This window comes from Vidua macroura, chromosome 9 (genome assembly GCF_024509145.1).
Source record: "Vidua macroura isolate BioBank_ID:100142 chromosome 9, ASM2450914v1, whole genome shotgun sequence".
Taxonomy (NCBI): Eukaryota; Metazoa; Chordata; class Aves; order Passeriformes; family Viduidae; genus Vidua; species Vidua macroura.
Genome location: NC_071579.1, coordinates 28,760,261 through 28,787,008, shown reverse-complemented (window position 1 = coordinate 28,787,008; position 26,748 = coordinate 28,760,261). Strand labels below are relative to the sequence as shown.

At 46.3% G+C, this 26,748-nt stretch overlaps 1 protein-coding gene across 3 annotated transcripts; it reads left to right on the top strand.

Annotated features, from left to right (window-relative positions):
* The first annotated feature begins 508 nt into the window (after positions 1–508).
* On the top strand, positions 509–24,940 carry FYB2 (FYN binding protein 2). 3 transcript variants are annotated; one of them, XM_053985758.1, is made up of 20 exons: positions 509–583; positions 4,321–5,035; positions 5,959–6,153; positions 7,205–7,238; positions 10,348–10,436; positions 11,287–11,315; positions 12,458–12,489; positions 13,287–13,371; positions 13,673–13,826; positions 15,675–15,795; positions 15,897–15,937; positions 16,228–16,297; positions 18,127–18,210; positions 19,459–19,487; positions 20,257–20,317; positions 20,847–20,939; positions 22,575–22,659; positions 24,042–24,198; positions 24,307–24,340; positions 24,769–24,940. In XM_053985758.1, the coding sequence occupies exons 1-20, from the start codon at positions 575–577 to the stop codon at positions 24,776–24,778; spliced, it is 2,127 nt and encodes a 708-aa protein (XP_053841733.1). In that variant the 5' UTR covers positions 509–574; the 3' UTR covers positions 24,779–24,940. The 3 variants fall into 3 exon arrangements, with proteins under 3 accessions (XP_053841733.1, XP_053841732.1, XP_053841731.1); XM_053985757.1 differs by having other exon boundaries at positions 15,894–15,937; positions 20,260–20,317; XM_053985756.1 differs by having other exon boundaries at positions 15,894–15,937.
* The last annotated feature ends 1,808 nt before the right edge of the window (positions 24,941–26,748 follow it).

The window sequence follows — 26,748 nt, the reverse complement described above, 5'->3', positions numbered from 1 at the left end:
AGGTCTCTGGGGAAGAGCAGGGTGCAGAAGGGTGGGTGTCACCTATGGGGAGACCTGAAATTTGGGGTGAGAATTACTGCTGGACATCATGGGGTTCCTCATCTCTGCTCAGTTTTGCTTGCCCCAGGTGTGAGAAGGGACCTGAGAACATGCTGTGGGGGTTGGAACTGGCCAATCTTTACAGTCCCTTCTTACCAAACCACTCAAAGATCTTACAAACTTCCACAGACACGGACATCACACGGACACAGACGGTGCTGTGAGGGCACCCATGCTGAGAGCAAGTGCCATTCTTTCCCTCAAAAAGCAAACCAAACCTGAGCTCTCCCTTTCCCATCCCTTTCCCATCCCAAGCCTGCCGCGGTGCTGACATTTGTGGCTCAGGTCAGGGAGTGCTGGGCAGGCTCAGCCCTGCCCAGGTGAGGCTCTCCCCGCCCCGGGGGCAGAGCCAGGCTCAGCTCAGGTGTGTTTAGGGCTGGCTCCGCCTCACCTGGCCGCAGGACTGCACGGGGGCAGGCAGGGCACACGGAACATGCCGGGCTGAAGCGCTGGAGCTGGCGTGGAGCAGCGAGGGATGGACCTGGTAACTGCTGGGGCTCTGTCTCTTCTGCAGCTGGCCCGGGGGAAGGATTTCTGCTCGCTTTTCTGCTGTTGATCCATAGCTTGGGGCTGTTCTCTCCATGGAGTGCTGGGAGCAATTTATCCTGGCAGTGAGGTGCGCGCTCATCGCCGCTCCCGCTCCGTGTGCAGAACACACAAATACTGCTTTGCTGCCCCAAGCAGGGGCTCCCAGCGCCTGCTTTCCTCCCCTTTCACTCTGACACGAGCTGCAGTTGTGCCTCTTAATGTAACAAAAAGCCGAGGTGGGGTTTATTGACTTATTTTGGGAGAAGCCAGAGGGTTAATGAGTCGATGATATCTGCAGTGCCTGCCCTGGGGTGCCTGGGCTTGGCTCCAGCAGTCCCAGCCAGGGCAGAGGGCAGCACAGATTAAACATTTACCCACCACAGCTCCCTTGGGAATCAAGATAAAGGATGGAGTAAACCAGAAAAATTCCAGGAGGGGAACAGGCAGTGCTTCCTCTCGGCTGTCCAGCGTGCCACGTCTTGAATGAGGTTTATTTTCCTGTGTTGATTCATTTTAGAAAAGCAACTTCAGGAAACTAATGAGAATTAGTTCAATTTAATTAATTAATTGAGAAGAGAAGGCTTTGGGGAAGAGCTTATTGCATTTCAGTACCTGAAGGGGCTGCAGGGGAGCTGGAAAGAGACTTCTGACAAAGCCCTGGAATGACAGGATAAGGGAGATGGCTTCAAACTGAAAGAGAGCAGGGTTAGATCAGCTATTAGGAAGAAATTCTTCCTTGTGAGGATAGGGAGGCCCTGGCACAGGTTGCCCCATCCCTGTATGAGTCCAAGGCCAGATTGGATGGGGCCTGGAGCAACCTGGTCAGTGTTGAGTGTGCTCATGGCAAGGGGTTGGAACAAATAGATCTTTAAAGTCCATTGCAATCCAAACCATTCTAGGATTCTGTAATTCAGATTCCTTTTGTTTAGTCCAAAGTATCAGCCTAAACCTCCTGCTGGTGCTCCTTCTAAAAGGTGCCCTTATCATAGGTCTAAGCTGAGCTTTATTCTGCTTCCTAGACTGATCTCGATGTTAGAAGAGCACTTTATTTTTAGGGAGAAAATATGGAAAGTTTCACTGCCCCCTGACTCTGTAATGCTTCTGTCCCCTGACTCCTTAATGCTCACAGCTTTCCGGCCAGTGGGAGTTTGTTTCCTTTTTTCTCTCTCTTCCCCTCTCATCTTGCGTGGGCTTTTGCCAAATGTAGTATTATTCACAGTCGATTATTTGGCCAGATGTAGCTGTAATACACGTTGTGAGCTTTTGGCAAGCCCTTAAATTTATGAGTTTATTCTCCCTGCTTGTCAGCTGGTCTGATTTTCAGGGGACCTGAGCCCTCCCTGGGCTCCTGGGACACTGGGACTCCACGTGTGTCCTGCCTGTGACACTGTGTTTAGCCTGAGCACCTCCCTGGGCCAGCTGAAGGTGCATGGATCAAACAGGAGAGCTGCTTGGATGGGTTTGTGGTTTGAAACAGTCCCAGCTCTGATGGAGAATCATCCCTGCAGAGACTGGGAGAACTCGCTGCACCTTGGAGGGTCTGGCTAAGCTCGGCCCTGTGCAAGGAAACAGCATTTGCAGGAGCTTTTTTGGGGAGGGATGGATTGCCCAGCTGGGTGTGGGTGTGCAAGAGGTGGCAATTTAACCCCATCCACCCCAGCAGTTCTCTCTATTTGGCTGGGGGCTGTACTTGTCCCTGCTTCCCATGAGCATCCCATCAGGCTGCACTCTGGGGGAACCATATCCGAGTGAGGGGCACTGAGAGTGCATTGAGCACAGGTAATCTCCCTCTTAATTAGGCAAATCAGCTGAAGCTGCCGTTTCAGGGCAAGATGAATAACAATTTGAAGGAGGGAAAGGAAAGCTCATATCCATCCCACTTTAATTAAACTTAGTGCCAAGCTCGTGACTGTCACAGCCCATTTCTGTCACAGCCAGCGCCAGGGAGAGGCCTGACCAAGAACCCCGTGTCTGCCTTGCCTGGGGCACTCTGAGACAAGCAGGTACTTTTTCCTTTCGCTTTTCTTTGTCTCTGAGGGCACTGATGAGGAATTGTTTGCTCCAGTAAAGAAAATCAGCGCGGGGAGGTAAACAGCTCTGAACTCTTCAACCACTGCTGCAGCTCGTGCAACAGCTCCCTGCAATTGCATTGGGGCACCTCACTGCTTTATTTCCTGTCTGGCATCGCTGGAGGGATCTGGGTGCATGTGGGATTTTTTTAACATTTTTTTTCCCCCCAAAACCTGATTCATCCTCCGTGTGCCTCTGGAAGCTCCCGTTCCCATGGCTCGCCCCTAGATTAGCCTGTCTGGGCAGCTCACACAGCATCAGGCTGCTGACCACTAATATGAAATATAATTGGAGCAATTCAAACCTCTCCCCCAAGGGCTGGTTCTTTACATCATGTACTACCCTGTGAAAGTAATAAAGTCAGTGAAAGGGGTTATTCAAGAGAAATTGTCAGTGTTTAATAAATCGTGCAATTAAATGCAATAAAACCTCAGTATGCTATTCATCTGTTCTGTCTTAACACTTAAGGCTGGAGCTTTTTTCAGAATAACGAAGTTCTGTCCTAGATAATTTTTTCCAATTTCCTCATTAGACAGGTTCTCGTGAAGCCTTGCGCTGAACTAAGCTGCCAGAGCAGAGCACCTAATGTAATCATGGCATATAAAAAGTTATAGAGCAGTTCAAGGACTTAAGTAGCTCATAAATTTTTCTTCATATTTTCTCCCTAGTTCAGTTCAGGGCTGAATTTAAGCCACGGCACTGCAGGCAAAAATCGTGGTCCCTTTTCTCCAGCGTGGGATGCAGGGGAGTGAGGGGCTGAAACAAAATGTTCTTTAGGTGCCCTTTTAAACTGCACTGTCACTGATTTGCTCCTTTTCTTCAAGAACCTGGGGTCTGGTAACTGTGTGGGAGAGGAACTGAGTGTGACAGCCAGTATCCATCACCTGCACTGGGAGATGCTCTCCGAGTGCCGCGTGTTTGGGTTATGTGTGCTCTGCTTCCTGGAGTGGCATGAAAGGCAAGGGGAGAAGCATCCAAAGAGCCCTGGGTGACTTAAGGGACCCTAAGCTGAACCAGCACCCTGGAGGAAGAGATTTTTGTCCCAGAGGTCATTAGGAGTGCAGCACCAAGGAGGTTATTTAGTGCTTCTCTTCTCATGGTGGAGTTTTCTCAAGGAGGGTGGGGATGGACTGGGCATCTCTGGAGCAGCACTGGCCTCTCCCCTGTTTGGTGCTTGTGTACTGAAAATAAAGTGCAGCTTTCATACCCAGCAGGTGTATAAACAGCATTGCAGCACCTCTGCCAGGAAAGCTTTAACATTCAACTCAGTGTTTGCCAGATCCTCCCGAGAGAAATTCTACATCACTGGGTGACACTGGGGAGAAGGAGGCATTTCCCCTGGCCACACTGCTCCTGCTTGGTTTCCATGCTGTGCTCCTGCATTTTCCCACCGTTTTCAGCTCTTTTGTCTTCACCAGAAGTGATTTGTGAGCCTTTGGAGGATCCTTTGAAAGAGCAAATTCTCCTCTGCTGCTTTTAAATTTTCACCAGGATCGGCATATCCTTGGTGACCAAGGTTGAGTGTGCAGCCTGTTTCTCTCTGAAAAGAGCATGATTGTTTAAATTGCCTGTTGCCACCTCTGTAAGCAGCTGTTCTGTGCTCTCCTCTCTCCCCTCACCCAGGAAGGTGTGACTGATTTCAAAGCCCTCCGAGCAAAATTTCAGAATGACTCCAACTTGGCCAACAAACCGGGGCAGAAACCTCCCACGGAGATCGCCCCCAAGCCTGGCTCTGCAGGGAACACCAGCTCCAGCCCTCTGCCCCGGACTAAGAGAGAGGTCAAAGTGTCCAAACCTGCCCACCCCAGCTCCCAGCCCCCTGTGCTCACCCAGCACAACCCCTTGGCACTGCCTCAGGGCTACAGGGAGCGGACGGGGCGCAACAAAGAGCACACGAGCAGCGCCTCGGAGAAAGGGCTGAGTTCTCCCAAGAGCAGCTCAGAAAAGCCTCTGCTCTCCTGTGGCACTGACCAGCAAGGATCCAGCCAAGCAACTCCAGAGGACCCTCAGCTCTCGGATTCTTTCCAGCATGTCCTACAGATCTGGGAAGAGACTTTATCCCGCAAGGAGAAAACAAGTCCAAGACTCCCAGCCCAGCGGGCAGCCAACTCAGCTCCTGCTGCATCAGGCAGTGCCAGGATGCCACCCTCTGGAAGCTGCCCTGTGCTGGACTGGCGTGCCCAGAGGAAGGATGCTCTGCATGGCAGAGGGATAGCTCTTCCTCAGGCTCCCAGAGGAGACAGGAGCTCTGATGGAGCACGTGCTGAGGCTGTGGTGGCATCTGCGTTCTGCCAGTCGGGTTATCGTGCACCAAGAGAGCCACCTCAGCACCAGAAAGGTATGGAAAGGTGTATTCTTAACCCTGAATATAGAAATATATGAGTGTATAGGTGATCTGGAAGTGCAGGATACAGCAGCAGGAGAGAAAAGCTCCTGGGGGTTGGGACCTTCAAACAAGAGGCCAAGCTGGCCCATTGGAATGTTCTGTTCTTGCTCTGGAGGTTACAAAGGGGTCTCAAACTGCTGCTCCACTTGGATAAAAGGAATATCCAATAAATTATTTTAAAAATTCACTCTAAGAAATTGCCCACATTTTGAGAGTAGGATGAAAACAGAGCACAGGAAACTATCTTAGTTTTGGTGTGCTTTGGCCGTTTGCAATCCCAAGGTAAATGTGACTTCACACAGATGTGAAAGGCTGGTCTGCAAAGACAGTTTAATTCTAATTAAAAGAGCTTAAACCTGAATTCCCACCCCCCGCCTCTGCACCCTCCCAGCTTTGCAGAAGGTCATATTTAAGATCTGAGAAGATATTTCTTAGAGAAACTGCTGCTGGGAAACTCAGAGGCTGTGAAACTCCCCTTGCTGACGTGACTGGGTGACGGGGCACTGAAAACCTTAAATCTCTGTTTACCCTGGAAAGCCACCTCACCTGGCCTGAGCACTGCAAACAGCCACGGCCCTAAATCCTGGTGGATTAAACTGTTACCAGCGCAGAAAATTGGGCTGGTGTTTTATAATCCAGAGGAAGGGAGCTGTCGAGAGCTGAGACCCCAGCGTGGTTCACGTGGTAAAAATCTGTAAAAATGGGCATTTCCATTTGTTCTGCCATTCTGGTAGCACCTGCTGTGTGATGGGGACACTGAAACTGGGAGGAGGCAGAGCTGGTTAGAAATGTCAGTGCAACAACTAATGATCCTACGTGGATTTTTGCTTAAATCAGGGCTAATTGCTGCCTGTCCTTGTGCTTCTCTGGAGCAGAACTGGAACCTCCCTTCTGCCAGCCTGGAGCAGGAAAATGGTCTTACAGCCCTGGGAGCAAGTGGCCAAGGATTAAACCTCTCCCTTCAGCTGAGTCCCTGGGTCCTGCCCCTGGGAAGCCTCCAAGACCCCCAAAGGTTGATCTCAGTGCTTTCCAAAGCACCATGCCTTTGGTCCACAGAGGAAATGAAACAAGTAAGAGATATTTAGTCTTTTTCCCCCAGATCTGTTCTATAGAAAAGGAATTAAAATGAGCAGTTTATTGACAGCTGTAAGGCCGCGATTTCCAGAACACTGAAATCAGACATTGTTACTTGTTTATAACTTCTTCCTCAAACATTAATAAGAGCTCAGCAGTTTCAGTGGGGCCGATTTTTGCTCTTAATCTGGAAAAGGGATCTGGTTTTCCAGGCTGGACGCCATCCCATGCTCAGAAACCCGCTTCCCTCTGTGCTGAGAGCAGTTTACAGCTGGCTGTAAAGCAGCAGCAGCTGCCTGTGAGCTGAGCTGATCTTTATCACTCCTCTTCAATGGGAAATGCCTCCACTCTGGAGCACACAACTGTGGGAAGGCACAATAAAATTGTTAGAAAATAGTCTGCTAATCCCCCCCACTTCTGTTTTAACTACAACAGAGGGCAATGTCGTTAAGTGTTCCGACATCAAGAAATGCAAAAGTTCAGTTTCCCATAATAAAACCCTATTGATGTTGCATAATAGAATATTCTGGACCACTTATTAAGCTGCTAAGTGGTGTTTCTTTATAGATACAGCCTTAATTACAGCCAGATCTTTAGGCACAACTTTTTATGGATTCAAAGGGAGCTGCTTTTGTAAGAAGGGCTCTGCTAAAGTCTCTTTGGCTTTACAGTGCCAGTTCTTATTGGTGTGCCCTGGCTTTGATAAGAACAAGAGGGAAAGAGGGTTTTTCACTGAAACTCTTTTCTAGCCTACTTGCCTTTTCTAAATATACTGATCTGGTGGGGGGAGCTAGTTACATTTCTATGCCATCATCTCCATGCCCTCCCAGTATTATCTGTCTCTAGAAAGCCTGAGGTTGTTGCCAGGAAATGTGAAATAATAATGACAAACTAACAGAGCCACGTCCCCAGTTTGTGCTGGCAGTCCTGTGTCACACCTGCCTTTGTGTGCAGCGAGGAAGGGCTGTCCCTGTCACACCCCCCATGTGCTCTGGGGGGGGCGTGGGCTTGCCTTCCAACACTAATCCTCTGTGTCTTTGTGTGCAGCTGCTGGAGAAGAGGATTACCTGACCCCTGAAAGGTGAGCCTGGGGAGAGGCAGGGCGTGGCTCACAGGTGATGGTGATGCCTTGTGAAGGCTGACCTAGAACAGAGGCTGGATGGAGTTACAGAATAAAGCAGGGATTTATTCAAAGGATCTCCTCCATGGATCCACCTTGGGCAGCACAAGAGCCCAGCCAGGGCTGCACCCAAGATGAACCAAAATGGTCCCAAAATGCACAACCATTCACAGGGTCTCTCACTTTGATCAGTTCTGCTCCATTTGCACCTTGGAGTTCATTGTCCCATTCCAGCTTTAGCCCAGGCACTCCCATCCTGCTTGTTTTTCTCTCTCCAGCCCACGCTGTTTGTGCTCTTGGGCCTGAGATTTGGATCATTTGTCCTTGGTCCCCAGCTGGAGCAGGAATTGTTTTGTCTCCCTGCTCTGTGAAGAGAGCTCACCATCCCATAATATGAAGCTTAGACATACGCATTAAAGCAGCACAGAATCTGAAAAGTATAAAAGCTAAAACCTGAGGCATTGGTGGGAACATCCCCATCCCATTTCCCCTTCAGCCTGGAGGGAATGGCCCACTCCTGGAGGCAGCAGCTTGCTCCAGGGGCTGTTCAAGGAACTGGAAGCGTGCAAGGCCAGCTTGGATGGGATCCTGAGCAGGGTGGTCTAGTGGAAAGTGTCCCTGCTTGTGGGAGAGGGAGGGTTTGGAACTGGATCATCTTTAAGGTTCCTTCCAACCCAGCCCATTCTAGGATTCTGTGACTGTGTGATGAACCTACATGGCAAGCTCAAAGCTGGCTGGGAGCACCCTTTCCTAATGGAGAAAACTTCACCCCTCTTCTCTCATGTGGGCTCTTAAAGCCTCATGGAGAATCATATCCATGTGTCTTTAGGTCTGGTTTAGCTGGTGGGAAGCAGAACTCCCAAAAAAGCCATTGCTTTTGTTGCACAGTCATCACCCCCCCACACCTCCCTGTGTGTTTTCTGCTTCCTGTGTGCTGTGTACTCAAGTTTTGTGTTTTTAGAAAAGAAATGCTTTTGAAAACTGTTGCTGAAACAAAGCCCTGGCATAACCAGGTGTTGGGGGTTTCTTTGCCAGCAGCAAAGGAATTTGTATTCCTTCACTGTTCTGTGATCCTGTGTTTGTGCAGCCACTGCCCTCCCTTACCATCCCAGCCCTTCAGCTGCCTCCACTTGCTGAAGTGAGGTTTTTATTGGGTGGTGGTCCAAAATCACTTGAGTTTGTCTGAAACAGCTCAAAAATCTTGCAGACACAACTCTTCTGTATGCAGGGAGATCCTGATTTTTCTGGTCTCTGACTTGTCATGAGTGGTTGTGCAGCAGCCTGGGTTTTGTACAACAAGAACAGCAAAAGCGGGGGAAAATATTCATACACATGTTTTGTTGTAGTTGTGAAAAGGGGAAATGGAACAGCTGAACCAAAGCAAAGAGAGGGGAATTCTTAAAATACTTTCTGTGCCCAAACAGCTCCTCCAGCTATCGACAGCAAGTTGTTCTTGACATCATGAGGTGCTCCTGCCAGCGTGGGCTGGTGTTAACTTTTAACCTGTACTTGTCAGAAGAGAACTGGTCAAAAAATAACCTCCTCCAAAGCTGTTCTGCACTGCAAGAAGCTCTTCTAGCAATGTAATGCAGCAGGGTTAGCTGTCTTGCTCCAACACTTGTGATATGGTCTTTACAGTAGGTCACTTGTTAAATATTAACTGTGTGATAACAGGGGAAATTAATTCAATAACTCTGGCATAAAAGCAAAATACCAGCAGTTTGAGGACAGGAATTCCCCTCCTCAAAGCCTCACCTGGAATGAAATCTGGTCTCAGAGACCCTGACATTGTTTCTTGTGCTGACTGTTCCTGAGCTGAGTGGGGATGAACACGCTGTGGGACAGCAAGGCAGTGTCCCAGTGCTGGGGGGCTGCAGGGGACACCGGGGGGCTGGGGCAGCCCCTGCCATCAGCACAGCCTTCTGCTTGACTTCAGGGGTTGTTTCCTTCTCTGATTTCACTGCTGTCAGAGTGCACCTTGAGTTTCTTGTTCCTCGTGTTCTGGTTTGCCCTTAGTCCTTTCTCTGCTGAAGCTGAGTTGTGACAGCGGAGTGATTCCAGGAAAAACAGACCCTCCCTGAGGTTTTTTACAGCTAGAAGAAAGAAATTCTTACTAGAATTCTTCCTGGTGCTCTTTCCCTGCCTTACCCTGTCCCCCACGTGTGTTGCAAGCTGTGTCTTGTGCGTTTGCTGCTTCCTGGTACATTCCTAAAATGCCAAAAACCCCACCTCTGTGGGCGGAGGGGAAGGACCGCTGGATTCGCCTGGGTCATTCAGGAATGCTGGTTTTTTCCCCTCTGCATCTTCTCCCAAATGACACTAACGTGACTTTCTGGAGGAGGGAAGGAAAAAGGAGGATGGGGAGATGGGAACTGGACTGGGGAGCCCAGCACTTGAGGCTGTGTGGTGCTGGAGCTGTGGTGCTTTCCCTCCTCCTGTGGCTGGCACGTGCCACTCGCGGTGTTGGCATGGAGTGGGTGGCTTGATAAGCTCAGGAGCAGGACCTTTAAAAGTCCCCTCTGCTATCTCTGCTTCCTCTTTTGTTCCCTCCCATGAGAAGCCAAGTGCCAAAGAGTACAAATGGGAATTGTTATCAATTTCAAAGTACCTGAGTAGGCTTGAAAAATGCTGCGCTTGTCAATTTCCTTGTTTCATGATGGTTTTTTTTGGGGTTTTTTTGGTGTTTTTTTTTTTCTGTGGGTTTTTTTGTTTGTTTTTTTTTTTTTTTTTTTTTTTTTTTGGTATTTGGTTTTTTTCCCCTGTTTCTACTTGAGGGATTGCTGTAGGCAGGAGGCTCTAACCCTGGTAGAGGGTGTGCTTTGAGCCCTGTAAATGCAGCCTGGCCTCCCAAAGGACAAGCAGTGGGAGCGTGGAGTCAGGGGGAAGGTTCAGCTGAGCCCTGCATCTGCCACAGGTCTCCTCTCCCCCTGAGGAATTCCTGATTTCACCTTGCTTTTTTGTAGGCTCACTATCAAAGTGCTTGATTTCCTTGTCCTTAAGATGATTTTTTTTTTCATACTACTGAAAGGAGAAAAAAAAAAAATCTTTTCTCTCTTTTTCATCTTCTCAGTGCTCAACTTGAAGAGCAGAATAATTATGAAGAAACCCCGATGTACCTGAATCAGTCTGGGGACACCACAACCTTGTGTGTCATTGAAGGTACTTTGAAAGGCAGCACTGTGAGGTGAATTACATGCTAGCTGGGAAAAAAAAAGCCTTTAAAATAGGAAATAATACAGTTTCTTGTTGAGAAAAGCAGCTGCACAGTGGTCTGGGAGAACAAGTTTGAGTGTCCTGTCCCCCTGTGCAGTGGGGCAATGGGAAAACAAGTTAAAATTCTGGGGGTAAAATGATGTTTATAGTAAAACTCAGTGGGGAATATCATGAGACATGGCCCATGTAGAGGAGAATAAAAAGAAGATAGTGAGGCAAACCTCAGTGTCTTCTCGGGAACAGAAGGGCACAGACTACGAGACTTTTCCAGGTCCATCAATATTTTTTCCCAGTATAATTTTCTCTATCAAAGTTGCCACTGCTCTGCTTTTACATTTTCCACACTCTCACAATGCCTCTTTTGGGGAGGTTACTTCTGCCATGTGCACGGGTTTTGTCTCCCAGTGGGAAAGGAGCCAAGCAAGTCCCTTGTGGGGGACTGCCACAGCCCCCTGGGATTTCACAGATCCCTGAAAACTGTGGCCAGTCAGGCTTGGTGCTGCAGCCCTCTGCATGCAAACCAATGCTCAAAGAGCAGAGCATAGTGAAAAAAATATATATTTTTTATATATATATATATATATATAATTATATATATTATATATTTATTTTTTAATATATATATATATATATATATAAACTATAATACAATATATTATATATATATAATAGCAGGACATGGTGAATGTGTGCCTGGATGCTGAACACCCCAACTGTAGCTGACTTTTGCACCTAAAAGTGCAGTGACTTTAACATGGACTAAAAATTAATATCTATTCATAAATATCTTTCCTAGGACCTAAGGTAGAGCCTGAAAAACACAGGGTAAGTGTCTTGAAAACTTCTAATATCTGTATTTCTTACCTGCCAAGAACTTCTCTCTGTGCTGTCTGCGAAGACTCTCAGAAAATAAATAGGAAATAGCAGAGGGGATACAAAGACTAATGAGATTCCCAAATATACCAGTGGGAAGAGTCAGTTCCCTTGATTTCCACTGCAGAAATGTAAGGAAGTGATAACACCAGCTGGATTGATGGACCAAGTGTTAAGCACCAACATCAAGAATACGAATTTTTGGAGGAAAAAAATCCACTGGAATGTACTGGAATTTCCTGCCAAGGGTGAGCTGGTGCTGGTAATCCCTCTGCGAAGATGTAAAAGCAAAGTTGAGCCAGGCTGCTTGGCTTGGCAGCACACTTGGAGTTGTGGCTCAGAAGGAAGGACAAGTGTGGTGGGCACAGCTGTAGGGGCCCTCATCCCCTGCTGCAGGGATCTCTCTGCTGCAGATCACTCTTCTCACTTCCCCCTGGCTGCAGAGGGTGGCAGTTTCCCTTGGCAGGGGGAATATCCTGCAGGGGAGGCAAAATCCTGAATGCACGGGGCAGGAACTGCTGAAGCTGTTCCTAGATAAGCCCTGCTTGGCTGAGCTCAGCTGAGAGCTCGTGCCAGGAGATGTCCATGTCCTGGCCATCAGCTCTGGCCCTGCTGAAACTCTTTGTAAAATGTCAAACTCCAGTTTCAAGTCCTGGCTTGCAAAGCCATCACACTGCCTGGGAAGCAGCACAGCTTTCCAAATGTATTTATCTCTGTGTGATTTGCAGAGAGGTTCTCTGGCTTGGCTGGAGTCTCATTTTATGGCAGGCTGGGAAATCTTTATTTAAATTTAAAAAACTTCCTCTTCCTCTGCAAGCTCTCCTTTCTGTAACAGCTTCCATGCTGACCAGTACCTTCACTGGTCCAACCCTAGCACTGTTTTATTATCCCTCTATAGTTTGTGAATATGTGTATTCCCTGTCCTGCAAAGGAGATGAAATATCCTTGTCTGATGACTATTCCAAACATAAAATACTTCTGGGCTTTCGAAAGAAATATTTCTTTAAATGCTGGTTGACAGTTGAGGCCTTGTATGAAAGCTTGACTGCTGAGAAAAGCACAGTGGCTGAAGGCTTTCCTCTTCTTTATTCTAGAAACAGAAGATTTTTCCCTTTGCCAAATCCAGGTAATTTCCTTTCCTCTCTCTCAAACTTCTTCTAGCCCCACAACGGATTCGGGTTAGGAATTGAATATTGTAACACTCAGTAAATAGAAAGAAATTTCATATATTTCATGACCAAGACAGCAGAGATGATGCTTTTCTTTGCCAGCACTCATGGATTCTAAGATTGTTTCATATCAGGAGGGGTGATTGTAAAAAAATTGCACTGTCTATTCCTACTGAAACCTGAAGAGTGTAAACAGGGAGAGTTATGAGGCTCTCAAACTGGGGCACCTGGTTCTAGGTCCAAGGCAAGGCAATGTCCATTCTGAATTTCACCCTACAAAGGTCACACTTCGAGCTCCTTGTGGTGTGTATTCATGGTCACTGTCTGAAGGCTGGGTTTTTGGTGGTGACTGAAGAGTTATGTGATAAAAAGGGGTCACTTTTATGGGAAATGTTGTGATGCTGGGATAAAAAAGGTATCAAGTCCTGCATCCTGTTGCTGTTTGTTCTTCCCTAAATCTCAATACAGTGTGGTGGGAGGCACATCGTGTGATCCAGGTGCCACCACAAATGGATCTATTTTGTCCTTTCCAGCTATGAGGAAACAATCGTATTAATTTGTCTCTCTTCCAAGAATTATTTGCATTATCCCTTTAGATTTGGATTTGCCCTTACTTTACTGGTGGTCATTTGGGCATCTCCCTCATTCAGAGGGAAAATGAGCTATGTATTTGGGCACTGTCACAAGGCAAAGTGTTTGTGACTTTGCTGAAGTGTCTGTGTGCTGAGTTCTCTCTCATTTCTGAACATTTCAGCCCAGAAAGAGGTCTGATAGAGGATGAAAAAGAGGGAGAACCAAGTGATGAAAGAGCAAAACTGGAGGAGAACAAAATGTTCGAGGTATTGTATCCTTGAGGTTAATTTTGATAATTGTTATAGGATGTCTCTTCTCCTTCTGTCCTCCCTCTGTTTGGGAAACAGTTGAAACCTGAGCCCTTAATCCCAGGGGGTTTCCACCTTTTCTTTTGCTTGTTCATCACTCAACTGCTTCAGCCTGAAAGGTTGATGGGGAAGGGTGTGAAGCTGTTTTAAGTCCACAGATAATTGCTATTCTTATGGATGCATAGTTGTGTAATAGAAATCTATATTAGAAAGCTGTTTTCTACGGACTGCATTGACCAAACACAGTGTTTGATCCCAGACAGGTAGAAATGAGTACATGTCTCCCACCAGCCATGCCAAGGCAGATGGCAGAGGTGGGCTGAAGGTTCTGCAAGGGAAGCAGGATGTGACCAGTCCCCAAAATGCAACGTATCCAACCCCACCAGGGCTGGCAAAAGACAGAGCAGAGCACTGTGAGTATCTCGTTGCACCATTGAGTGTTTCCCCAATCCCCAGCCCCATCTGCTGCCCAAATGTCTCTTCCATATGGGAAAGAACGTTAAATTTGGATGCAACTCTTGAACCAATTTAGTTAAACCAGGGCAAAAGGTTGCATGAGCGTTTGTATTCTGGTCTGGATCATTTATTTTGGCTGTGCAAACAGCTTCCTAGGTTGGTTAACCATCTGCATAACTCCGGCCAAGGTGTTTGTTTTTCTAGCAGATTGCCCTTATCCGTGAGAGCTGAAATCCATCTCCTCTGCTCCTCATAATTTATGGAGTCTCAGGAAAGGGGCTGGCCAAGGCTTGGGGTGGAAATGCAAGTGGGCAGGATGAGAGCCTGAAGTCTCCCTCTGTGCCTGGCTGAGATGGGTGCTGGCTCCATCTCCTCGTGGTGCCAGGCTGACTTTGGGCTCCTTCTGCCAGGATGGTCTGAGGCAGCGACCAGAGCTGCTGAAAGGCACCTCAGCTGCACAGTTAAACCAAATCACATCCCCTCTGTAAGCACAACTTCAGCTATAAATGTTCACTGGTCCTATTCTGCAAAGGCTCTGCAAGCCACTGGTGTGATATGGCAGCATTTCAAAGATGAAAGAGAGAAAAGTAGCTCTGTTGGGCTCTGTGGACAGAGCAGAGTGTGAAGGAGAAAGTGTAAATTGACTGTGACTGTGGTTATTTTTATTGGTGTGGTTCTCAGGTATTTCTCTTTTTTTTTTTTTTTTTTTTTTTTTTTTTATTATTTTAAATCACCTCATAATAATTTTCTGGTTTGGTTGGTGTCTGTTTCTGTAAAAGATCTTGCTGGTTTGCTTGACCTTTGAACAGCTGGAGGTAATTTCTGTTGGGATTTTTTTTTCCCAAAGTACTCCTGGTGAGCCTCCTGCTTCAACAGAGAGGCTGATTTGGAGAATTGTTTGGTCCACCCCTGCCTGCTTTTCTAATTTGCTGATTGTGGATGTTTTGTAGAAGTTTTGGTCTCTAGCTGGACCATATTGAGGTGGTGCCTGTGTGCAGCAAGATCTACTGCATGAATCAGAATGGTTTGGGTTGGAGGGAGCTGAAAGATCCTCTCATTGCACCCCCTGCCATGGCAGGGACACCTTCCACTGCCCCAGGGCGCTCCAAGCCCTGCCCAGCCTGGCCTTGCCCACTCCCCACGTTCATTTACAAACACTATCTGCTTTTATTTGTGTGGCTGCATTTCTGCGTCGCTCCACCTCTCTTAAGTTAAGGTTTTAGCATGGCCACTTAGGAGTTCTCCAGTAATAATCTGTTTCTAACCTCATGAGGTGCAACTCCCAGGCTTGATTCCAGCCCCCAGTGAAATCCATCTCAGGGATGCTCATCCTCCTTGGGTCCTTTCCAAGATGTTGATTTACAGGTGTATTCCAATGGACTGGTTCATTATTTGGATCTTAACATTTCCACCAACCATGCCAAGCTTTCTCTCCAATCACTTCTCTGGAGATCCAAGAATAATCTCTTGGATGCTTTTAGGTGAGGAAGATTTGGGTCAGAGCTGCCACAACTGAAAAAATCGACAGCCATTTTAAGTTTTTTAAACATAAAATATTTTTATGACTTTTAAAGTGAAAAACTTTGAAAATTGTTCACTTTTGTTTCTTGCAGTGTCTCAGAGCAGAGAATTTCCTGGACTCCTGGAAAGGAAAATATATCTGTAGGCTCTTATTTGTTGTGTTACCCTCAACAGTTGTTCTTTCTCTGAGAGATTCCTCAGAAAAGCCCCTAAAGCAAAGGTTTATTTCATTTATTTATAATTTATTTCATTTATTTTTTTTTAATTTATAATCTCATTTCCAGGGCACAGCATGGGTGTTGGTGCTCCAAAGCCAGAAGGAACAGCCTTGGGCCAAAACCCTGGGCAGTCTCTGCAGGCACCAGAGGACATCTATGACGACGTTGAGGAGCTGCAGGACAGACTGTGAGTGTGGACCTGGGCTCTTGCAGTGCCTGTGCCTAGGAAATGTCATTTTAAATCCCTCCTGCTGCAAACCCCCATGTCACACTTGTGTCTTCCAGCAGCCACGGCTCAGACGCCTCAAGTTCCTTCACTTCAGACAGCAGTAAGTGGGGAAGCTCAAACAGAAGCTGCTTTTAATTTGGGCTGGTCCCTGGGAGATGCTGGGAATGGTTTTGCTTCACTTTCAGCATCTACAGTGTCTCCTTCTGGCTGGGTTGCTCTGAATTCCCATTAAAACCAGTGGGGAGTAGTATATATGTCTAGCATGGAATTCATTTGAGCAGCCCTGAAGCCTCTTTAAGAGTAAAATGTAAAAGGTCTGGGTGCAATTTGTCCAGCAAACCTCACCTTATTGCTACTGAACTTGTCTTAATGGCAGGCCTTGGTTTTAAGTTTCAGGAAACAGCTACGAGGAAACATATGAAGATGTTGAGATTGGGGGTGATAACCCAGCAAAACCGGAGTAAGTTGCAATTTCTTAGCTTGTATTTTGAAATTCTGGCCATTCAGCCTTGATCTCACATGCCAGGTACTGGCTGGAAACCTTTCTTTTTCCCTCTGACTCAACTGCAGAAAAGTTGTTGTGTGGGTGGGTTTCTTCCCTTCTTCCTCCCTCTTTCCTCTTTGGATCACAAAAGGGAGCAAAAAGTCATTACCAAAATTAAATCCCAAAGCAGTGAGGGGGATTTTTCTTCCTCTAACACCCTCCATCATTTCCAAGTACTGCTCTCCCAGACCTATTCCTGCATCAAGCACACAGGACAGCCTCACTTGCCCTCTCTTGTTTAAAAGTGTTGCTCAGGAATTGGCACCTTCTTTGTGTGTGCCAAAAGAGGGGATGCTCAAGGGACAAACTGTCCCCATAAATCAGGACAAAATGCTCACATTTGAGATCACAGAAGGCTGGAGAAGAACCCCATGTACTGTAAACTAACTTGCAACCTGCTTGTTTTTTATGTAGACTCTCAAGATATTTGCTTCCACGGGGTGTGTTATAAAACCAATGAGTTTTGCAGCCTCGGGTTTTTGTGTTGCCTGAGCTTCCCAAATGGATTAGGAGGTGTAAGGTGAAGTTCAGTTTTGTGTGGTTCCCTACCCTCGTGCAGTAAAAAGTTGCCTTTGTAAGGAATAGAGACAGCCTTTGGGAAAGGCAGTGTGGCACAGGATTGCTTGGAGTGCATCTGGTGGCTCTCTCCTGAGGAGCAGTGTGGGAGGAATTATAAGGTGTTGCTGTAAACTGCTTTTCCCTTACGGATGGGAGGCTTGCACTGGCCTGCATCTGGATCCCAGTCCAGCTTCCACGTGGATGTACAGCCCGTGTGTGACAGAGAGGGAGGGAAAAGGGGATAGCTGAAGCCCCTGGAGGTGACAGGATGGTTATTCAAAGAAGGAAGTGTCATTTCTCTGCAAATTGTCCCTGGGAGTTGCGGGGTGGGGGTGCAGCAGCTCCTCCATCCAGAGGGAAGTGTTCCCAGATGGATCATGCACATCCCCACCCCTGGGAAGCACATCCGTGCCTCTTCTTCGCCCCTCTGCACGTGGGTGCAGAAATTAAAACCCTCCTGCTGATTCACAAAGGGAGCAGTGCACCTTGCTGGGGCTGCAAAGGAATTTCAAGACCGTTTGGGACCAAATTCACGGGTTTCAGAGGTCAGGGTCTTAATCCCCAAACCTGCCTTTCTGTGATCTCTCTATTGATCCCACCTGCAGGATTAAGTGTGCTGAGACACATAAAGGGTTTTTAATGGCCCTTGTGCAGGGGTAATGACACCCAGGGGAGGACCTGGCTTGCTTGCAGATACTTTACAAGAAAATTGCTGTGTAGATTTGCAACCCTTTGTAAACTTCAGAGAGAAGTGTGTGCCACGGACTGTCCTCCTCAAGGACAGGCACAATAGGAATGTGTGATGGAGGGTGGCTCAGAAAGTGTCCCTGATGTCCCCTTTAATGGTCACTGCAATGCTTCTGGGTGATGCTGCCCTTTCCTCAGGAATTTTCACTCCAGAGAAACCTGGATCACCCTCTAGTTGCTGGGCCAGAGGAGAACAACTTCAATTAACACAGGAAAAAAAAGCAAAGATAGGAGCTTGGTCTTAATAATTAAGCACCTTTTGCTCTGCTGGTGCTTATCCCAATGAGTCTACCATCCATATGATGCTGTTAACACTTAAATTCTTCTTCTGAGCTGAGGTCCAGGGCCTGCTGCCCTCCCTTTCCCTGCCTCGGGGTCTCTGGGGCTGCTTCTGCACCTTGTGTCTCTTTTAATTTAAAACCTGTTTCTCTTTTGGACAGAACAGGAAAACAAAAGACATTTGGAAACCTGTTTAAGATAGAAAAGTTGAAGCTGAACAATTTCAGGCTCAAGAACAACCTAAGGTAAGAAAATGATGGTGATCTCACCCCTTCCCCCTTCAAACCTGAGCATTTCTCCTGGCAATTTTTTGAGAGCAGGAGGTCTAGGAGTAAGGAATACAGCTCTTTTTTTTTTTGGAAACTTAGGCCAAAAATGCTTCTATCAACTCAGTAGGAGCTACCATGGCAGATGTGGCCAGTGGTCCATCTGTGCAGCTTCTCCAGAATTTCTGGCATCAGGAATCTCCTGGAGCTGGTCCTATAGCAGTTTCCAGGCTTTCATAGATTTTCTGCTGCCTTTGGTACCTTTCTGATACCTCAGCATGACACAAGGGAGTGTAAAATGGTGATACCTGCTGCCTTGACCTGTGAGCCAGGATTAGGGACAGCCTTGTTGATGGGGGTTTTATTCCAAGTTCCATTCGGAGCCAAGCTGGCAAGAGCATCTGCTGAAGAAGTTTGACAGTGAGTTTTCATTCTAACAGGGTGGGGAATATTGTATAACTTCCTACAGTGCCTTTTTGGGTATTCTAATATGCAAAGCTGTCCATAAGCTTCCAGGGAAATTGCCTTTTCCTCAGGTGTGCAGAACCTGCAGAACCTGTCCTCCACTGCTGCCAGCGAGTGCCTCACCCTGTACACGGTGCCTGAACTCCAGGAAATCCCTGCCTTTTCTTATTTCTTTGGGAGTTCCAGGTTAAACCTTTCCTCTTTCCTCTTTTTGTAGGAAGGTTTGTTTTCTTTACAAATCTTTTCGCACAAGACACCCTGTAGCAGCTCCTTCAAATATAAATATCATTAAAGGGAAAGACCCAGCTGGTTTTGTGCCATTCTCCTGTCTCAAAGAACCCTAAAAGCTCCTGAAATCATCTTAGATATCTACAGACATTGCCACCTTTGAATTCCTGGACAACCCCTGATGTTGGTAGACTGGCAGGAAGGAATTACTACTGACTAAAAATTCCAACTATCCAGCAACCCCCTTGCTGTTGAGAAGGGCAGCAGGAGTTTGGACTGTTCTTTGGCTGCAGTGTAGATCCTTCCTGCTTGATGAACACATGGCTCTTATTTGCTGTCAGGGTGGAAATGCTTATTTAGCAAGGGATTTAATTTTGGGAAATGCTGTTGGTACCATGCTGTATGGTACCCATACACCTCGGCCTGTCTCTGTCACTTCAACAGCATCATTAACAGCTTTTTGGGGCTCCTCGTGGATTTTTGGGCATTGCTGATGTGCAGATCTGTTTCTAAAAGCCTTTTTTCTCTCCACAGACTGGTTTCCGTTTCAGTACCAAATTTAGGTAAGCACATACCTGTACCTGACTCCTGGGGATCTGTGTGTGTTTGAAGATCCAAATGTTCTGTACAATCACCTTGGTGCACTGTGCCTTTCTGAAAATCATGTATTGTGGCAGCAGTAGCTTTGAAGACTTGATAGAGATTTGTGTTTCATTTGAGGGGTGGGGGTTTTGCTCATATTTTGGGTGGTTTTGCTTTAAAGAAGGAGCATTTCCCTTGCAGATCTGGATATATCCAGGAAGGTAATGTGTGAAACAGCCCATGCAGAACCACTGCTGGCAGTGGTATGTGGGCCCATGGCACTCTAGCTTTACAAAACCCTTTACAAAGGGTTTTACTCTTTGTAAAACTCTTTATTCCTGCCTGCTGGAGGGTCAAGTTCACCCTTTACATAAATGGGGTGGATACAACCTCAACCTTGAGGAGATGCTGGAGTGAACACACCCAAGTCCTTGTGTTGAGAACGCTGCCTGAGCTGGCTGCAGTGCAAAGCTGAGGCTTTGCTACTGCTCCTGCTCCACCCATGGAGCTGGATGGCCAAACCCATGCAGAAAACTGCCCATAAATACAACTAACCAACCCCAAGCATCATTCCTTGTGCTGGACCTTTGCTGAGTGTTTGGGAGCTCCAAGGCTCCGTTTGCATTTCCTTGGCCCCTTTGGGTTGAGCGACAAGCAGCAGCCCCAGTTTCCTTTGCAATAGATTTTTTGGAGTACCAGGCTCAGAGTGGCATCTCCTAATCATTTTCTGTCCTGCACTTTGGCTGACAGCAGCTGTCTCCCAGGAGGACAACGTGTATGATGATGTCGAGGCGGGGCAGAAAGAGACCAGGTGAGGAGGGTGCTCTATCCCAGGGTTGTCCTTAACCCAAGATTTTCCTCCTGGCACAAACCTGTGCCTGGTACTGTAACCTACTGAGGGTCGTGATCTGGTTGGGATTCAGTCCTCTGGAGACAGTCCAGGTGCCCTCCCTGTGTGTGTTTGATTTGGCAGGGTATTTCCTCGCTGTTACCCAGTTAGCGCCAGAGACGTGAAAAGGAGAGAGCAGCTCCCTGAAACACATGAAACACATGAAAAATCAGATCTTTTTCCTAAGGAAGGAAAACTCCGTCTCCCAGACCAGATTATCAGCCCCGTCCTGGCAGGCTCTCTTTTAATAGGAACAGCATGTCCTGGTGTCTTGCTGCCAGATGACTGCGGTGGCTGCGCGTGCTGGTGTAAATCACAGCAAGTGTTTGCATTTCAGTGCAGGGTGTGGGGGGAGATGGAGAAAAATCCCAGCTCTGTAGGTACATGGGTCTGGGGAGGGGACACAATCTGCTGGGAAAAACCTGAATTCCTGTCTGTCTGTTCCTCTCAGAGGGAAGGATGACAAGTACAAGGCCCAGATGCCAAAACTTCGGGTGGCGAAAGAGTACAAGGACAAAAGGAAAAGCATCGACGACGTGGAAAGGTCTTGATTTCCATTCTGTGGTCCCATTTTGTCTGACTTTGTACACATCCCTGAATGATTTCAGGAACAGGATGTCCCTGATTGCACGGACATTGGTTGATAGTCCTTTCCCTTTGAAGGCAGATTTCAGGAGTCTTTGCAGAAAATATCTCAAGGGTGAAACAAAGCCTTGGATCTGAACTGAGCATAAGGGGAGGATACCCAAAGGTCTTATCCTGAAGTCTTGTCATGACTTTCCACTGAGCTGAGCCAAAAGTTGTTACTTCCTATATATTTGGCTCCTTTTTGCTATTTTAGTAGATTTAGATTAGATTTTTGGAAGGAATTCCTCCCTGTGAGGGTGGTGAGGCCCTGGCTCAGGTTGTCCAGAGAAGCTGTGGCTGCCCCTGGATCTCTGGAAGTGTCCAAGACTGGGCTGGCCAGGGCTTGGAGCAACCTGGGATAATGAAAGATGTCCCTGCCCATGGCAGGGGGGTAAAACCATTCTATTATTCTAAGATTCTATGATTTTGGCAAGAGCCTTGTATTTTAAAGTATTGATTATTTGGGCTGATTGCATTGACTCTTGCTGTGCCATTTGTGCATAAAAGCAATTTTTTTTGTTATTGGTGCTGCAAAAATTCACATGGAAGTGGGAGATTTCTTTTCCCTTTTAGATCACAAAAATGTGCATCACAATGACCTTTTTCATGACCTAATACCTGGGACTTTGAATGTAAATCAGAGACCCATTTTTCAGGTTCTTACCACAGAGTTCCTGCATGGGGCTGCTCAAACACCACTGGTTGTGCTGTGCAAAGCCTCAGGTATAACTTTACAGACCATCAGGGAGTCCATGCAATTTCAACTTTCCCTTAGAGATCACAGGTCCTGCCCGAGGAGGAATCTCTTCACAGCTTAGAAGTCCCTAATTTCAACTCTTGTTTCCCTTCCACTTTAATTTTAAGTGCATCAAAATCAGCCAAGGACAAATAATTTATTACAAATGGATGGGGGATTTTTTTTTTTTTTGTTGTTTGGTGTTTGTTTCCTGCTACAGTTGTAATTTCACATATCAGAAAAAGTGGCATCCCCATGTGCAGGGAATGCCCCACTCCCTTTAAGTGGGTTATAAGAACTTGTTTTCCACTTTACAGTGCCATATAAATGTCTGCTTGGGGGACTTTCTCCTCCATGTGCTAAAAAACCCAAAGAGAATCTGGAGACCTGTGTCAAACCCCACTTCCTTAAGTGACTCAGGATGAGAGTTATCTGGGGACCCTTTATTTCTGAGCATAAATAAAACCAGAAGGAGACAAACTGCTGGGGGGAAAGTCAATTGTTGACTTCCCTAAAAATGGGGCTGATTCGAAACACTCAATAGAGAGTTTATTTGTTCCCACGCTGCTTACAGACCAAAGGAAAAAAATTATCCCAGAGATACAAAATGGCTCAAGTTGTGCCTCACTAAATTTGAGTTGTCTATTCACCCTTTTCTGAGAAATAGGGATGTGAACTTTGTGTGCTTTGCTATTCCAAGAGTTCCTTGCAGACAAGGCTGGAATTAGGCTCTGGGCTGCAATTTCAGGTTGCCAGGGGTTATTTAAATGCAGTTCAGAAATACATATGTGTGTGTGTGTCTCTCTCTTGTTGCAGAAATATCTTCAAATTCAAGAAGAGTGGTGAAGAAAAGAGCAAGAAGATAGACAAAGAAGAGCAGCTCTTTAGAGAGACATTTATGGTGCGTGTTTATGGTACTTTCTAGCTGTGTCAGGGGAGGAAAGCAGCTCTGTGGCTTGTTTAAACCACTCATCTTGTTGGTCCTCAGCTATGCTGGGAAAGTTTTCCCCTGACTTGTTGCCTTCTCGCCTAATCTGGGGTTTCCAGAGGAGAAAAGCAGCTCCGTGGTTTGCTTAAAAGACACCTGGTGGTGTCTTGGTCCTCAGCTTGGGAAAGTTGTCCTGATGCCTTAGGATTTAGCTTTTATATTTTTTCAAATCCTGTATTGCATTAGTGTATAACTCTAAACTCCATATAAAGCATCAGTTAACAGTCTTCACATTTTGATCAGACAAAACAATTCATCTAGGCCTAATATTCAAGGGCAGCTTACTGCCTCAGGCCTGAAAAGTATAGAAAAAAGAGAATTGAGGGGGAGCAAACTGGTGCCAAGTTATCTCCTCACACAGGGCACCGATTTGTCAGATTATACACTTTTCTGACCCAGAGATGGGGCAACTGAGAGGTGTTTTAAAAACTTTTATTCCATTTTCAGTCTCATGAGAAGGGTGAGACAATACTCATGTCATAATTCATGCCATCACAATCAGATGCCAACTATTTCCTAATGACAATATACTTTGTTTCTTGGCTTATCAGCTTTAGCCACGCCATGCTGTAGATGCCTTAAAGCCAATAATCTAAAATTACCCCTCATGGCTCTTACTACAGTGCATCTTTGATAGTTCTATTTCTCCAAAGTATCCAGTCTTATTTGCAATGCCATCCTTTGAAACTTGTTTCTAGTTCCATTTCTCTCTCAGCAGTGTCTGCCCTATGCCATGGCATTTCTAAGTCAGCATTTCTTATTTCAAGGTTTGCATACAGATGCACACTATGTGAGCCTTCTGTCAGGATTTGAGAATTTTCTACAAATCCATTTTCCCACAATTACCTGTAGCTGTAATTGGAGGATTAATTGATATGTAAATGGAGCAAACTTATAATTGCCTGAAAAACTCATGACTGCTGTCCATCTTGGGCGTAGCCTCTGGGAGGCTGTGACTGCCCAACATGTACCTGTTGAAGGCCTTCAATAAATACCCACTTTTATTCTCTTAAATTTGTCTAGCCTCTGTTTTAGGTAGCCACTTCAAGTCATCAGTCCTACTCCCCTAATCTGGATCTTCATCAGAGGCGTTGCTGAGATTTTTCTCCCTCCTCCCCAAAGCCTCACAACCCAACCTGAAACCTTTCCTTCCCTCCCTCCCCAGCGCCCTTACAGGGGTTGCAAACAGAGATACAGAATAACTCCTGCTCGCTCCCTGTCCTGCAGTAGGACAAGGAGATCCACCTGCTCAGATACAGATACAGAATAACTCCTGCTCGCTCCCTGTCCTGCAGTACGACAAGGAGATCCGCGTGCTCGCCACGGCCACCGCCGCGCGCTCGGTGCGCAGCCAGCGCCGCGCCGACCTCCCGCTCACAGCTGGGGAACAGCTGGATGTCATCGACGCCGTGCAGGGCCACGCCGTCATCTGCCGCAACGCCCAGGGCAGATGTGAGTCTGCAGCCCAACGAATCACCTCCCAAACCACGGCACGTCCTTCGTGCTCAGCCACGTTGGCCCAGGTTTTGCTAATTCCCTTCCTTTTCCCTCCTCCCTCAGATGGGTACGTTCTGGTGGAGCACTTGAACTTCAGGTAATCTCGGATTTTTATTTATTACGATGCATATTCTCCTCTCTTTCCTGTGTGGGGATAGCTGGAGAAATGTACTTAAAACTTCTGAAGGCAGGGGGAGTTAATGTAAACAGCCAGTATTAAATATTAAATAAGTATTTCCAGTTTTGCTCTGCTGCTGGACAAGTTTCCAGCCCAACTGCAGCTAAAAAAAGCCCTGTCCAGTCATGACTTGTGTAAATTGGAGATTCCTGACTTGCCTTCAGATATGCCATATTAATCCACATCTGCTGCAAACATGGGCGCTCGTGCCTTGCCTTGCCAAAACACACCCTTAAATTCCCTGCTGCAGCATTTCCTTGCATGCTCATGCATAATTCATACAAATGAGCCTCCTCTTACCCAGGTGGCCCTTGCTGGGAAAATTCCTTTTTTTTTCTTTGAGACAGACAGTACTAACTGCCCTGAGAGCTGCTCTCCCCTGGAGCATCCCTGAAGGTCTCTTGTGCTTCCTGCATCCGTGACAGCCCATGTTGGTCAGCTGTGGGGTGATGATGGGAATGTAAATAAAGCTGGGGTTTTTTACACTGTTGAATGTGCAAGAGATGTTTCCTTCTTTTTTTTTTTTTCTTTTTTTTTTTTTCCTGCCATTAGAGCATGTCTTGACTGATTATTTGTTATTTTCAGTATTTCTCACTTTTTGGAGTATTTTGTTGGTCAGCTCTGAAATAGCTATTATATTTCTACATTTTAAGAAAAAGAATAGTGCACTTTAGTTGCTCAATCTCATTTCTGTAAGAACTGCAAGTTTCCCCAAAAGATTTGCTCTTTAAAAAGCAAACCGTATAAACTGGAACTGGTTTTGGTCTTAAAAGTGTTGAGAGAAGTAGTATGTATCACCACTCTTGCTGTGTTAAATATATAAAATAGTGGAAAAGTTGACTCATTTCTTTGCAAAAATAATATGAAAAAAAGAGCAAATAAAGCATTCAGTCAAAAATTACTTTATTTTTTTGAAGCTAACTTAGGCATCCCAGATATGTAAAAGCTGACTCCTGGCTCCCAAGGACTCGCAGCAACAGGGAATTACCCAACAGTTGCCCCTGTGTTCAGGCTGCTCTCTCTCCACCGTGGGCCTGGAGGATGATTACTTATTTTCAGAAAAATGCTCCTAAATGTAGGAAGAGAAATATAAATTGCTAATGGCTACTCCTCCATGTATTCAGTAGATACCTTTTCAAAAGTGAAAAAAATGTGGATAAAGTTTTTACATGGCTTTGAAAGAAAATAAACCCTTTAAATCTGACTGTAGTGTATGGCTTTTACCCCTTCCTGGCACATTTTAGGAGCCCATATCAGTTTGCTCATAAATATCCTAAAAATGTAAGATGTTTTAATTAGAAATTATTAAATGTTCCAGGCTTAAGAAAAATAAAAGCGCTGTTTGCCACAGGGCCATTTCAAAGCTGGCATAGGAGACATCAGTAAAAAAAAACAGAGCAAATATTTAACATTTACTTTTAAGTCTATACAGGCATTCTTATTTATTTTACCATGTGGTTACTATTAAGTGCATTGGCCTGCATCCATCCTTGCAGCAAAAAAAAAAAAAAAAATAAAGCACTCCCCTGTAAGCATGCGCAGCTTTGCAGCCCTGCCAGCCCAAATATTTGGATTTTTCTGGTGGAGAGGGAGAGTTTGGGGAGCTGGAGTGCGTGTTTGGCTTTGGCACAGGCTGGGACGTGCTCTGTGCCCTTCACCTCTACCCCTTTGCAGGGAATTGGCCCCAGGGAAGTGCTGGAGATGGTTTCTCCACAGGGTTTTTTTGGTTTTTTTTTTCCGCCATGGTGATATTTAGGATTAAAGCCTTGAAGAAAATACCCCCTTCCTCCATTCCTTCCTCATCCTCGTCCCCGCCAGCGCTCGTTCACAACTCATGAAGTCAATTCATCACCCCCTCTGTAAGCACTAGGGGCAAATCCTGTATTAGCCACATGTGCAAGCTCTTTTTTGCCTCCCAAGGAAGTTATTTACCAAGTTTCTCTTATTTTAAAGGAAGGGTTTTTTAGGAATCTCCCCCTGTATCCTGTGACAGACGTGACGCGGCCCCGATCCCGGTGCCTGTGGGGTTGTGCTCCGAATCCCTGGGAAACACAAACTTCTGCACTGCCAGAGGCAGCTGATTTAATGCAAGGATGCCTTGCAATACTCTTAGAAATGTTTTTTGTTCCTCATGGACACATCCCAGTGCATGCAAAGAAGAAAAGAGCTTGCTATGGGCTGATTCCAGATAATACAAAAAATGCTTTAGATAAAGCAACTTCTATTTCCTCAGTTAAACCACAGGTTGGCTATATTTAGGTCAAGAGATTGGTCAGGAAATTAAACTCATCCTTTTTTTTTCTTTCCTCTTTTATAGTCTTATTGGT